The 15,443-nt window shown below is 47.0% G+C and overlaps 1 protein-coding gene across 2 annotated transcripts in view; it reads left to right on the forward strand.

Moving 5' to 3' along the window:
* Positions 1 to 3,408, forward strand: part of LOC135899818 (endothelin-converting enzyme-like 1) — a 36,876-nt gene extending 33,468 nt beyond the window's left edge. For both annotated transcript variants that reach the window (XM_065429166.1, XM_065429165.2), the window contains one exon: positions 512 to 3,408. In XM_065429166.1, coding sequence (XP_065285238.1) covers positions 512 to 2,581 — 2,070 coding nt within the window. In that variant the 3' untranslated portion in view covers positions 2,582 to 3,408. The remainder of the gene's footprint in view (positions 1 to 511) is intronic.
* Positions 3,409 to 15,443: the final 12,035 nt, after the last annotated feature.

Below are 15,443 nucleotides of genomic sequence, written 5' to 3' on the forward strand. Positions count from 1 at the left end.
ACCATCATAGATAAAATGGCATGCATGGCGTCTCTTTTTGCATAGCGTTTAGTTGAAACGTTTCACGGAAGCTTTACTTAACGACGATTTCAACAAGGACGTGGTATCTGCTGATCAGTGGCACACCAACTACCTTTCGAGTAGATGGGGCGAGTCCCTCACCCCCCCCACCCCACCCTTTGTTCGCTCTCTTTCTTTCTAGAGAGACATTTGTGACCGAGGCCAGACCGCGCCAGAAACGTGGAAAGAACTTATACATTGTTATGCCCACATTTGAGTACAAGCTGAAGGCATGGTCATTTGTTGGTCCCATAAGCTGCAGAGCTAACGAAGCATATCAAGTGCAGCCAGAAACTACGCTGATGGATTGCATGGCTTAGATTTCTGCTGCCGCTTCAGGCTTATCGGTCGGCCAGATAAGCTATAGCTTCTGCGGCGCGTATTACAATGGTGTTTGAATGGGCAGCAAGCAGTTGCTGAACTAACTTCATTTGCTTGGTTTTGTTTGCAGCGTCGCATTCCCCACTCATCCGTTACATCTCCGGTCTTCAAGACCACCTTGGGCGAGACCACGGTGGTCGCTGCAGGGCTCTGCATATTCTGGGCGGCGTTCGCCGTCATTGTGCTCCTCATGCGGGAACGTCGCGCGTCTGACGAGCTCGACGACACCCTGTGCCAGACGGACGACTGCGTTCGACACGCCAAACTTCTCGCCAACATCACGACCATGTCGAGCGTGGATCCCTGCGAAGACTTCGCCGCGTACGTCTGCTCCGTCTGGTCGCCGCCCAGGCTCCAGACGGACGAGAACTACGCGTCCGCCATGGACGCTGCCATATACCACTGGTACAGGGGACTCAGAGACACGCTCCACAGCGGCGTCAGCCAGGTGCCCATTGGCATGAAGGCGCGCGAGATGTACGAGGCCTGCGTCGGCGGCGAATCGAGATACGGCATAGAACGGGACGAGTTCCTGCGTTTCATCAAAGAGGCCGGACTCAGCTGGCCCGAGTACCCTCCCGAACGCGTCGACGCCCTCTCCGTGTTCGTGTCGCTCTCGTTTAACTTCGAAGCTCCCGCCTGGTTTTCGGTAGTCATTTCCGATTCCCGAGATCGGAAGCACTGGCGACTTGTCATCTCGCCGGACGGTTACCTGCCCATACTGCTTGCGCAGCACAGAGACATCGTCAAGCAGGGCGGGTACGTTTCGCACTGGAAAAGAATCTGGAACTCCATTGTACCAGGGGCCGCCTTTCCCAGGGAGGACGATCTCGACACCGAGCACCACGCGATGGAAGACATATTGGGAAAGCTCCACGAAGTAGCGTCAAGTCCACTGAAGGAGACCGCGCTCTTTACTCTAGGAGATATCGGCAAGTACACTCCCTCCCTTCCATCCTCACGCTGGGTCGAGGCGCTCAACGAGACCTTACCTCTCTCTCCAACGACGGCGACAGAGGTATACTTCACCGACGTAAGCTACATGAGGACGGTCGGCGACCTTTTTACGCTGTACAACAACCGGCAGCTCGTGCGACACCTCTCTTGGCTCTTTGTGCAGCTGTACGGCCCCGTCGCAGATCCTCGTCTCCTCGTCGATCGATTCGAGAACGAAGACCTCGCGAACGCGTCTCGCCCTTTATTCTGCGGGTCGAATGTCGAAGCTTCCTACAAGCTGCTCCTTACGGTGTTGTACTTTGTGTCGCGAATTTCCAGCCGCGACAAAGCTTTGGTCGAAGCCTGTTTCGACTCGTTAATCGTGATGGGAGCGGAGAAGGTCGCCGGCTCCAGTTGGCTGGAGGAGGACAGCAAACTGCTCGCCGGAGCCAAGATCAAGGTCGTAGAAGCGCGCGTCTGGCCCGACGAGGTTCTCATGAAGACGGGCCTCCTGGAGCAGATCTACAAGGAGTTTACGGAAAACAGGTCCTCGTTCGCCGCTTACTGGGTCGAATCTCGCAGGAAAATTCGCAACGTCAAAGGCAGAAAGCTGTACCGGCGACTGTCCAATCAGCCTCTCAGTTCCCGAGAACCGTACCTGAGCTACGATGCAGCTCTCAATCACGTACTCATTGCCCTGGGCGCTCTAGTCAGGCCGTTGTTCTACAGGAACGGAACCAAGGGCATGTTGTACGGAGGGATCGGCTTCTTGATGGCGCTGGAAGTTGTGAAATCGCTGGACAAGGCCGGATTGCGATGGGATCCCAGTGGCGACGCCGTCGCTCATTCCATTCTCTCGAAGACGTCCTTGGAAGAGTACGCGTCGCGTTCTTCGTGCTTCGGTCCAGAAGAAGGGAACGTCAGCGCTTTTCCGGAGATACCAGCGTTAGAAGTCGCTTACGCCGCGTTCCAGCAGGCACTGAAGAACGACGGACGCCGGTTCAAGATCGGAGAGAACTTTAACGAGGAGCAAGTGTTCTTCTTGACCCTCTGTTTCACGACGTGCCAGCGAAGATACGTCGTAAGCCCCGCCAGCGCCGACTGCAATAAGGCCGTGCAAAATTTCCCCCCGTTTGCGGAGACGTTTTCCTGCCCCAACGGTTCCAACATGAACCCGCGCGTTCAGTGCAGGTTCTTTGACTGACCCCCGAAATGCAAACGCAACATGACAATATAGAACTAGCTCGATAGACGCTTGTTTCATCCAAACTGATATGCGTTTTGCATTGTGCTCAAGACAGACAAGAGAGGAGCGAAATATCTCGAGTGCGCTTCCACCAATTATCTCGTTTGATTTCAGCAATATTTAGTCGTGTACTAACTAGAAATATAAGTAAGGCTTCAGTGCGGGGGTTAGTAGCACACTATATAACTCAGCCACCGCTTACCCGAGCTTGAGGAAAGTGTTTCTTGTGGCCCAGGCAATGCTTGGTCGCCATTTTGGTTAAGGCAACTTAGTTGAGCGGTAAATCCCGCTTTTTGTTTGTAGATTTGTTTGTTTTGCTTGTTTGTTTTTCTCTTTCTTTAGCTTTTTTACGGTTGCCTCTTATACGTATCTGTGGATATCTGAGGATATTATTCATGCCATATGTCTAGGTTTCTTGTTGTTGTTGTTTTCCTTTTACTTTGAACTATGCACTGGACACTGTCACATACGTGGCATTGCTCAAGGTTTTGCGTATTCATAGTCAGACTAAAACTCCTCTGTATATAATGTAGCTGGGCAAGAAGTGGTTTGTGGACGAGCTTCCCGGACACCTAGTTCCATTTTCAATGCTGATGTGCAGAAAACGTTTCAGCGTGTCTAGCATATTAAGTGCCCCACATTTAGGGTTTGCTGAAGTGGCCTTTCGTGTGTGAGTAGCTGACGAATGTGGCGCTGCACCATTTTTGTATGTGAAAGGATGCGATTGAATGGCAAACGTTTATTGTACAGAAGCCACAAAATACATATGCACCTTGTTAGGCATTGTTCATTTCTTTCTCTTTGCTTTAGGTGACAACTTGAGTCTCTACACTGTAAAAGAGAAATGTGTCGTTAAATTTTGTGTTGGAGCTTAAATCTTGCTGCTAAGGCAAAAGAGAGGTACACGTAAGAAAAACGTATGCCTTTGTAGTAACAGTCTTTGCTTCTTCCTTGTTTCTGATAGGCTTGATAAAACATTTAGCATGACATCGTGAATGATTTGTAACGTGGTCCTTGAACGGACTACCCAGGCGTACTATAACAGACGTACGAGCCATTTCAAAAGCCGATGTTTTGAAACTACGTTTCCTTTAGAGAAATTTAATTTTGTCTGTTTTGCAAACAGAAAGTGTTCGCAAACATGGTTAAACGCATCGTAAAATATTTTACAACAATAATATCACGCAATTTGCACGTGGCTCACCTTTCAAAACCCTCTGGCTCCACATCGGCAAGTGAATGTATAGGATGAATATCATCGACATAGAAAGTGGCGCTTGAAAAATTGTCATTCCAATTATCTGTCGTTCTAAGCGCAAGCCTTCTCTTCAAAGAAGGCCTTAACAAAACTTTGAGAATAGCTTTATTGTGTACGTGTGTGTCTGCGAGTGTCTGGATGTTTGTGTGTTTATTTGATCACTGTGTACATCATAATTATCGTCCGCCACCGGGAGTAGCATGGAGGGTGGTAATAGCTCAGGCTAATACCTTCAGCTTATTACTGATGCATGTAACCCCCCCCTCAGTGAAGGCGATGTCGTAAAAAGCAGTCAATGATGTCGTACAAGTTGTGGCTCTCCGCTACCACTGATTATTGTTGCTGTTCTGTAGTTGTTGTTGTTCTTCTGGTTTCTGTCATGATGCGGTTTCCTCTAAGTGCGAACCTGTGCACTTAACGCAAAAAGCGTCAAAATAAATGAAAGCACAAATAGCTAGTGCAACTTTGCTGTCCTTTGGACGTATGCAAGATCGAGGCGTAATCAGCGTTGGCTGTGACTGGGGTTCAATATTAGAGGTTGTTTTTTACGCTTCTATCTTTTTTTCATCTGTGTTCGTGATTTAAATGGAACTGATGCTGATCGCAGACCTTCTCGTCTTCGATGTTTAACAGCCACACGGCGTAACTCAAGTTTCGCCTCGGAGCGCCTTTCATTAATAAAACGGGAGTTCTTCCACGCAACGTTCACATACCCTACGCATGGTGAGTGCCATGTTAACGCTAGGCATTTGCTTGCACAACGTCTATGAATGAATGTTGATTGAATGCTTCTTGCAGAGAAAGCCTCAGAAAACCGAACCCATCCCACTGACAGGTCTGTGGGCTTTAGAGATAGTTATGAGATGTCTTACGCAAATGTTTTATGCCGTGCTTCATTGCTTAATTACACAGAACATAAGTTCGCTGCCGGACGCTATGTTGCAGGTTAGTTACACCAAACTACCCGGCTCACTCTATGAAGAAAATTTGTGAATAGATACCATTAGTTACTTGCATTAAAAGGGTAAATATATTAACGTGGCAAGATTAACTCTGGATGATCTCTCTTCCTGTCCTTATCACAACGTTTTCACAAAATTTATCACTTCTCTTTCTTTCGGTATCACTAATGTAACTCCTCTCAAATGATTTCCAGTCTGCCTGTGGCTCATCGGTAAAGGGTTTGAGCCACATGTGACGTGGTTCGCTCAGGTCCTGCTTTTTGCCAACCTTTCGGATGTATTTCGAGTGTGTACCCCTGAACTTTCCACAATTTCTACATTTCTACATTTTGCGTATTGAACGAAATGTTCTTTGAGTTCTTGTATCTAAAGATGCAGTTAGTGCTGCACATACAGTTAGCGAGTCGGTCACAATAACAGCTAATGGGTCGTTTTGGGGGAGTTTTCGTAACGCTAATATAATCGCTAATAATTCTGCTTGAAATATAGGCGTGAAATCGCGAAGGCGAAGGGAGCAAGACCATTGTAGAGATTCAGAGAAGATCCCCACTCCCGCCTTCTCATTGCACACAGAAGCGTCAGTAGCTATTACATTTTCAGTGGTTAGTTGGTGTAGGTGGTCGTGTAAGATATTAAATAAATCTCGCCTTGGTAACAGTTTAGCATGATTAGGAATTATGTCCTCGAACTCAATTTTGAGGTCTGTTAAGTCATCATTTGAATGACAAACTTGGCGTATGGACACATCCAATTGTTGTAACTGTGCTTCCACAAATAATATCTGAGGACTGTGGAATCGTGACCACGATACCTGAAAAAACTCAGATGGTTCAGTGATAAAAGCATATTGCGTACGTGTTTTTTGAAAACTCATAAATTTTTAAAAATGTCTGAAATGTCGTTGTTGTTGTAGCAGTCGTCATCGTCGTCGTTGTTGTTGCTGCCGCCGCCACCACCGCCAAGCAACGGGCTCGCATCCCTCGAGGGGGATTGGCCACACCGGAGTTAATGAAAAGGGCACCCAACGAAAGGCGAAGAGGGGTAAAAAGCCAACATACAGAAACGAAACATTTGGGAAGCAAGACCGAGCTTGGTTTGTTTTCTTGGTTTCTTTCTTCTTGGCACAGGAACTACTTTGTGTGAAGGTATAATGATGATGTACTGCAACACCAAGATGCACCTTTATCCGCGTATAAGAAAACAATTATCTTGCCAAAAAGAAAGAAAGAAAGAAAGTAAGAAAGAGAGAAAGAAAGAAAGAAAGAGGGAAAGAAAGAAATATTTGCGAAGCTACAGCAATCACGTTGTTGGTGCACCCACTCCACCATGCCCTATGCTTCATTTCTCCTGCCTGAGACAGTGACAAAAAAAAAAACTAGCTGTACGATATTTGTACTCAAGCACGAAATCACTAGCAAAGTCACAGAGTGAGTAAAAGCCTGAGAAAAAGAAAGGATCAAAGGCTAAGAGAAAAGAAAGGATCAAGGCGATGCATAAAACGGTACCGCGAGCGATCTCGCTTTCGCGTTTTCGTCCTTTCGCTCTTTCCATCAGATGGCAGCAGCGGCTTCCAGCTGCTTAGCATGGATGTATGCGAACCAGCGAACTCACCGGTGCGCAAAGCGGCAATATTGCGATGCGCGCAAGACAAAGGAAACGCTCGCTCGAGTGGTTTTCTTCCCGGTTCCTTCATTTTGCAGCCACCGTCCCACGGGAGGAACCGGCGAACGTGCGGGCTGCCATGTGGCCGATGTCACGCATCTCTGCATTCTGCGGACACACTTGCCTGGCGTGTTTGTTTCTGTAGCTCTTTTGACTGTCACGCTAACGTGGATGCTAATGCTGTCATGCCAGTGCGTGTGTTAATCTTATTCATCTGCGATCCCCGAGTGGGCCTAGCCAGGTGACGTGGCGTTTGCTTACGTCTATAGTGGACCAAATAAAGTTGTTTCACTCACTCATTCACTCACTCACATATGCAATCGGGAAAACAAACCCCGCTCCGTTCCTCACAACGGGCTAAAGCAGTACAGCCGGTTAGCTGGGCCCGTTCCTGAGCATATATCGTTGGAATATCATTGGAATAAACTACCGAGGGATATTGTATCTGCCATTAACCATGATGTTTTTTGTTAACAAGTTGAAGGTTTTCCTAAATGTGTGATTATTTCTGTGTTGAGTGCTTACTTGCGTATGTTATTCTTTCTGTATATAATTATGTCACTGTATCTTACCATTGTTCTTTTTTACACGTTTGTAATTGTAACTGGCTTCCCCCCCCCCTATGTAATGCCCGAATGGGCCTTTAGGGTATATGAATAAATTAACAAATAATTAAATAAATAAATAAATGATGACAGCGGGCTGAGGAGAAATTGAGCGGTGGCAACGTCGCAAACGAAACACTGTGCTGGCTGGAACGGCGCAACTATTGTAGCCGGCTGGTGTCAACGTCGAAAGAAATGCTGAAATAAATTGACTTGACTTGACGTGCCGATCGGAGTTGAAAGAACGACACCGCCACTTTGCAGAAGCGAAGAAATTTAGCCGTTTTTCTCGTATACGTGTAATCGCTCGCACTCTTACTTAAGGAAGCCAAGCTCTTGGCCTACGTTACAATCACACGTCCTTTTTTGGAATATGCGAACGTGGCGTGGTTTCCCTTTGCCCAAAATCAAATCGCTACTCTTGAGGCTGTCCAGCGAAAAGCCGCTCGGTTTATCTGCAACCGATTTTGGCGCACCGACTCGCCTACTCAGATGCTATCCGAGATCGGCCTTCACACACTAAGCAGTCGTGCGATGCTGTACCGACTCAAAATTTTCGTATCTCATCCTGCATAATAATAATATGAGAAGCCAGCAAACACTGACACCAAGGACAACATAGGGGAAATTACTTGTGCCTAATAAATGTAATGACGAAACGATAAATTTATGGAAATTAAAGTGGATGAGAAAACAACTTCCCGCAGGTGGGAACCGAACCCACAACCTTCGCATTTCGCGTGCGATGCTTCGCGAAATGCGAAGGTTGTGGGTTCGGTTCCCACCTGCGGCAAGTTGTTTTCTCATCCACTTTAATTTCCATGAATTTATCGTTTCTTAATTACATTTATTAGGCACAAGTAATTTCCCCTATGTTGTCCTTGGTGTCAGTGTTTTTTGGCTTTTCATATTATGACTAATAATAATCGGGCCCCTCGGTTAACCCCCTTTCTTCTCGTTTATCCTGCATAATAAGGCTCACGTGGATTCTAACAACTAGGTTTCCTATAACACATCCAGACAAACCCGTCACGAGCATCACCTTACACCCCAAGAATATTCTCGCACTAACAATACATTTAGCTTCTCGTTCTTCCCGCGAGCCGTTCGCGACTGGAATGCTTCAGCCCAGACGGTAGTCGCACAGCTTACTGTTGACAAATTTGTTGAATTAGTTGGCCCAACAGTACTGTCACCACGACTAAGTGATGTTATCAACATTGTGTTTATCATTGTTTTAATTACGAAATGTTTTTGGAAATCTGTGATGGGAAATTATGGATGATGCTATCAGTTGCATATCTCATATGCTTATACTTCTTTTTTTTTCCTTTTTTTGTCTTTTTGCAAAACGTCATATGTAATTGAAATAAGTTGTTTGTGCGCTTTGTTTTTGCCATACTTATTGCGGTTAACATAGGTCCATTATCCTTTACGCTTCCTTAGTACCCTTTTGTATTCTTATTTAAATGCTTGTACTACAATGTCTACAGACCACTGTAATCCACTCCTGTAAAAATCCCTGATGGGATCGACAGTATCACAAAATAAACAAAATAAGGATGCGTGCTAGTAGACCTAAAAATATCTTGCGAAAATTCGTCAAGGACCTGCTGGAGACACCCCGCAGGCATATTCGGTGAAGTACCTGCCGCCGATGCACTTTCCTGTGGGAGTTCAGAAACCATATATGTACAAGAACCACAAGCCCATGGACTTACGGCCTTCCTGCCTTACTATGGAATTATAAATGGACCAAAAGAAAGCAACCTCTTGTTAGCAATCTATACGGGATATGTATAGTCATAATGCGCTATCTATACAGGATAAGTGTAGTCATAATGCGGGCAGCGACAGTATACTGCTGTGCAGGGACGTACATATTTTGCTTGAAAGTCTACAGAAAAATTGACAGTCACTTATGTATTGTTAGGTGATTAGAATGCGAAAGCATTCGGACTTGTCTAAGCTATCACCTTAAATTGAAACTCCATCTTCATGTACCTTTCTCTAATTTGTACCCTTAATTATTCCACCTTAATCCACTATAATCTACCCTAATCCATTTTTATTCGCCTTAATACAATTTTGGTAGGGGGTCATGGCCCCCGTCCGACGCCCTGGCTGTTCACCGTGGGATTTCACCGTGGGATTTCACAGTGCGAGCCGCAGCAGGTCCAGCGCAGGGAATATGACGTCATCTCTTGGTCACCTGGGTTTTCTTACCATCTGATGTTAGCGCCCGACGCTAACCAGATTCTCCACTTCATGGGGCATTTTGCGCTTACGCCTGCTCTTCTTTCTCAAATTTTGCGCAAAAGATTGCATTTTTGGAGTCTACGTCGTTCAACATACCACACAGTTACTTGCATGGAAGAAGGAAAAAAGATAGGAGGGAGCATACCGCAACGCGATAGAAGCCAAACCTGGTGACCCATCACGTGATCGCACCTCACAGTGCGCGGTTGGTTTTTAGTGCTCCCGCTCTGCATGCAGAGCCACGGCAGGGCAGCTGAACAAGCGCGCATCGAATAAAAACTTTAGTAGAACTTGTTGTTGGACGAGTTGGTAGGTATTAGCGAACATTGTTTAACCTGCGCCAGTCCTTCTCCCTCGCTGTCTTTGTGGTTCGTTTGCTCGCGCAGTTAAACAATGTTCGCGAATAAAAACTACTGGCGTAGCTACGGGGACCAAACATCTCAGCAAATCTTCATTCTTGCTCCGCCATCTCGACGCAAGAGGTCACGTGCTGGGCCACTAGTATGGCTTCGCGGATCGCTCGCTTGCCAAGGCTAGCTGCGTGACGTAAGGCTCCGTCCTATATTTTTTTCTTCCTCCATGGTTACTTGTCTTGTTCTTAAGCAAAAAAAAAATCAATATCGCTTTCTTTTATGGGGTTGCAAACTGCTGACAAGGCGCCGCTAGCGAGCATAAACTTGTGCCTCCGCCTGTCGGCAACTGCACAAAGCAGATGTTCAGAAAGGGTAGCCGCGTGTCCCAGAGGACAGAGGAACGGGCACTTTTTGTATGAGAACAGATTTATGCCAGTTGTTTTTGATGAATACGTTCTCGCATTTCTCAAACAAACTGTTGCGCTGAGCCTTTATCGTAGCTATACTATCACTGCAATGACTTCATTTATTATTATCATTATTATTATCATACGCAATGGAAAATTAGAATGTAATTGACCTATTATTTCGTCATCCACTTGAAAATAACTTCTTCAGGCAAAGACTCGAGGTCTTCGTGTGGTAAGACAGCGGCTGGTTTCCGGGCCCGGCCAAGCAAGAGTAGCGGCTCCTGTAAAGCGTGCTTTATTGTGAACACATCTTTACGCAAGAAAGCCATGATTCCGTGTGGAGAGGTGAGAGCACACGGTACGGGAACCTGACGGCGTTATTCTTTTCATCTGGGCAAAAACGCTAAATTTCTGCAATACGCCAGTTAGAGTAAAGTGAATCTTGCCTAGTGGTTTCTAGGAGCTTCAGTTGAGGCTATATGTATGTATGTATGTATGTATGTATGTATGTATATATAACCGTATACTCAACCCCACAAGTACGGACTTTGTAAACAATAAATGTTCTTTCGATTTGATTGAAGACTCTCATGCTCATCTTACCCCGTTTTGTGGTTTTTCGATTGCGGGGAAACATTCGCGATGAAGTTGGAATTCATTATCAGTGATGCAGGGTGACTAGCTGATAGGCTGAGGAGCTTTATAAGTGGCCTTATACAAAGAGGAAGCTGAAAACCATGGTTAATACCTGGTTCAATTTGAGGCGAAGATAATATGACTGCAGGTCTCACAGGCGAAAAGTACGTACGTGGAGGCAAACTGGCCATAACGTTGTGTGGTTCGAGCTCGATGGCAATTCGTAATTCTTTCTTTCTTTCTTTTCTGTGTGATAAGACAGTCGACAAACGTCTGTGTCTGTCGTCTTGCGGTGGATCGTTTCCGTGATTGCTGTAGGCAAACTGCATGCTTTCTACGTAAGTTGTACAAGCATACGCATCAAATATCACGCCTTTCGGTCGATATTTTCCAGCCAGACGTATTCCGTTGCTTCACCGAGACGAGGCCAGTGGCCTATAATGTGGTGTCGTCATTTAACTGCTTCCGTAGCGCTTTTATGCACCGCATATTCTCGAAATCTGAGACGGATCGTGTTCAGTCCGGAGCAAAACCTCCACCGGAGACCGGTCCACAAAGAAAAAGTGGTTCCGCTCGGGGTCATTCTTTATCTTTCTACTCTTTTCGCGACCACGGTATGGGATTCAGCAGATTCACACGGTCGTCTGGGACACTGGGTTTTTCGCGATACCTTGGGCGTACGCTGGCTTCGGTGTTTGTGGCTCTTCGCCTAGTTTCATCTACACGATGCTTGAGCCTCGCAGAGAAGTCACCAAGGGTAGGTAACTGTCTACCGTTAACTTCTTCTCTCTATGGATCGTTTTTTTTTTCTCTTTTTTTTGTGACATCAGTGTAGGGTGACGTTCGCGGAAAGATTGTGGTATCAATGCACATGTAATAGACGAAAAAAATGTCCGGAGATCCAACGCAACGTTGAAAATTATATGACGCGAAACCGATTGAGTAAACGAAGACAGCAGCAGAGCTTTCTGCTTCGCAAGGTTGAAGACGGTGTGCGATGCTTGCCAGGGAAGAATGATGATGATACGTGCATGTACAGAAATGTACGGATGATAGGTAAATGTATTTAAGGCTTCTATTCATCTTGTGTCGCAGCGGTACTTGCCTATTTTGACGATAGGCCAAAAACGGACACACACCTCCCATCAACCCCGTGTGGTCTCGCGAAGAAGGTATACCGTACAATCTCAGGTTAAAAATGATTCCGCTTACGCCCAAGCTAGGTTGACTAGATGATCATCTTGCCCAATTCATGAGATTGGTCATGTGGAACACTTGGGCTCGTTGTGCTCGCACTTTCAAGCTGAAATGAAACTGCTGCTTTACAACTTAATGAAGAAAGGCATTCCGCACACGAGGCCTTCGAAGTTAGGGGCCTGCAGTAATCAGCAAGGGAGTTCTACGACTGTTAATTGCCTTTCTAGAGACACGCAGTTGACCCACATTAAGTGGCATACCCTTGCTTAACAGCGTATGGGATCATTAAGATGGTCAGGTAGAAAAATTGCTGCCCAGGATTGCCATGCTAACCCCACCTACTGCGACACCACAACCGCCATAACCACTGGGCAGTTGCAGCAACCCGGCGGCGCGAGTTGTTATTCAACTTGGGCAAATCTGACTCTTCCCTTCACCAAGTGTGTCTCTTCCCCTTGCAAGAAAGCTCCTCTTTAAACATACCGTAAGGATGATATGCCGTGTAAGTAAAACAAAAATGCGCCTGCATTCCAAGATGTGAAAGTGAATGTACAGCGAAGCTGTTGCCGGCGTTAGACAAGCGCAACCACGGACTCGGGATAAAAAAATAAAAACTCGTGGCTCAGTGGTAACGTCTTCGTCCCCCACTCCGGAGACCCTGGTTCGATTCCCACCCAGCCCATCTTGCAAGTTGTTTTTTTATTCATGAAGTGCCTGCTGGGATTTATCGCTCACGACCAACGCCGACGACACCGGATTTTCTGCGACACGAGCTCCTTAACGCTATCGCGTTAAAAGTGCGGCCTGCCGCATCAAGCGAGCTGCAATGGCAGCGAACGGGACAGCCGTAGTTGTATTCTCGGCCGCTTGGCTGGGCCGAACAGCGCTAGCTGTCGGTAATGGAACGCGTTGGCTTGCGCGGGCGACGGCGTTCCGAGTGCGTTCCCGACGCATTTTCTACGCCGATCCCAGACGACAGTCGCAGACAACAGCCCCCGACTGACGGCTCCATGGCGGATCGCACCGCTTACGATGCAAGCTGCAGGCCGCACCTATTTCTCTTTATTTTTATCTTTTTTTATTTATTTTTTCATCCAGCGGCCGTGGCACAACCGACGTATACACGTGACCCACCCATAGCGCAACCGCAACGACACTTAAATCCGTTGCTAGGATACGTCTCTGCCATCTGCCATTGGTTTGCGTCGATTGACGTCAATCCCTACACCGTAAGCAGCAGGTGCACGCACTGCCCAGTGACGTCTGCCGATACGTCCTATTTTTCAGCTGCCGTTTGAAGTCTGTCTGAGCGGCCGCGGTCGCTAGGTGGCGGTACTGTTTCTGAACGAGGACGAGCCCACTAAGAATCCCTGCCAACGGGAGGCTACCAGCTTCGCAGTAACATTTGGCAGTGTCGCCAGAAGGGCGGAAGTATCCGCAGCGACAGCAAGTTTGAGTGTAGAGCTTGGACTCATCGGACGACGTTCTGACTATACGCGCGAGTGCGGCACAGCGCGACGCAGCACGCAAAGACCACTCCTGCTGTGCAGACGGAACAGCGCCCAGGCAGCTAGCTACCAGGCGTCCCACGATGCCGGAGTGATGAGCATTGCGATGGGGCGCTGCAAGCGCCGCACCTTCGATGAGACCGGCGGGAAACTGTTGGCGTTAGCCAATGCCGACAGTTTGAAATATTCGGTAACGTTAGCTTGACGACTGGCATGGATGTCTCATTTTCCCTTAGGTAATTACTTCACTCCACCTTGCGGGTTTCCGCAGGGCTATTACGTCTAGATTGGCGTTTACTGCTCGGACCACATAGCATACGCACATCACCTCAGCAGAAACGCAAGTGTGCTACTTATACTGTCGCGCGACCCTCGCGCTAGCGCTGGCATGCAGGACTCACCCCTTGCTACGCCATGGGGGTGATTTAAGCGCATCGTTGACGGTGTGTCCACTTCGCTTCACCGTTCTTGCCGCCAAGTGCACTGCGCGTCTCCAGCGGACACCGAACCTTTCATGCGCCGTCAGCGGAACAGCGGCTCGAATGCACCTCGAGCGCCCGCATCCCAACGCCGCTATCGTATTGTGGTACCGCTATCACAATTGAACTAATTGAACGCAAATGCTCTCTTGTGTCAACACTTTAAACGTCATTGTATTGATACACCAACCTCTCCACTGTATACCTGGGAGACCGGAGCTATGTCAAGTCGAAGAAATTGCGACTTTCTTTTTCCCGGTTCTCCCTTTTTCGCCTTCTGTATTTCTCGGGGTGAAAATACAGCATCATGCTTATGATGGTGATATCTTTTCTTGTAAGCAGAGAATGTGGCAATTTGCAGCGAATGCCGTACTGATCTTTTTAGCTTGTTTTACTGGACTACGAAACCGTATTGCATAGAAGACGTTCATTCACACCATGTACAAAAATGAACGAAAGTATACTCGTGCACAAGACTATGCACACAGATAATTCTGTGTATCAAAAAGTTTACTTATGCTATGTCCAAGAAATATTGAAAGTAATGTATCTGCTGGGCTATGTACACAGGTAATAAATAAGTAAACACCATTAAACAGACACTATGCGGGCACTAGTATCAAGAACATTACATATGATATATCAAGACAACATTGAAAAGGAAACCAGGAAGATTACCCGAAATTGGTTTTTATCGCCACTCCGGGAAGCCTAGTTTCGACTTCGTTCGGAACCAAATAATATAACATTTCCTACAAGTAGCCTTCCGACCACCATAATTGTTGCTAATCTTGGACCTGCGTTATTTGAGAAAATATTCCTTCACTACTTGCTGCAGACACCAGCAACAGTAAGCAGCAGTAGTGCATTTTCCACTTTCGTGCGTACCTTTTATTGTTATTGCAATGAAGGAAATACGCAACACGATCTTAAAGCGAAGCTGTCTTGCTTGTGAACGCGTATTCTTCCCCCATATGCACATTGATTAAAAACAACTTTTAAGGCGAAAGCCTTAGATCTCTACGTTTCAAGGTCGCGTCGTGAAGTACAGATAATACAGTGACCCATACCCACTTAAGGCAGAGGCTACAGTAAAAGCTCGTTAATTCGAACCGCAAGGGGAAGCCGCTTCAGTTCGAATTAACGAAAGTTCGAACTAACGAAAGTGAAGGAGAGCAACAGTACACTGCGATTTGGAAGCAGTAGGGCATGTCAGAAATTTGGCGTGTCAGAAAGTGATGGCGTGTGCCGCGGGCACACGCCATCTTGAAGTCGAAGCTCTGGGTCCGACTGTGCCACACTACCGATGTCCACCGAAACGAACGTTAGCCGAGGCTTAACACCATCACAATGAATCGCGACGGCCGATACCTCCTAAGCTGAAAACAGACGTACACAACCGATGAAGACTGCCGAGACAAAGACGCTGAACATGTGAAGATGGCGAAGGCCCTGATTCGTTGGTTCTTGATTGCAAGCGCAGCTGCGACG

This window comes from Dermacentor albipictus, chromosome 2 (assembly GCF_038994185.2).
Source record: "Dermacentor albipictus isolate Rhodes 1998 colony chromosome 2, USDA_Dalb.pri_finalv2, whole genome shotgun sequence".
NCBI classification, from domain to species: Eukaryota; Metazoa; Arthropoda; class Arachnida; order Ixodida; family Ixodidae; genus Dermacentor; species Dermacentor albipictus.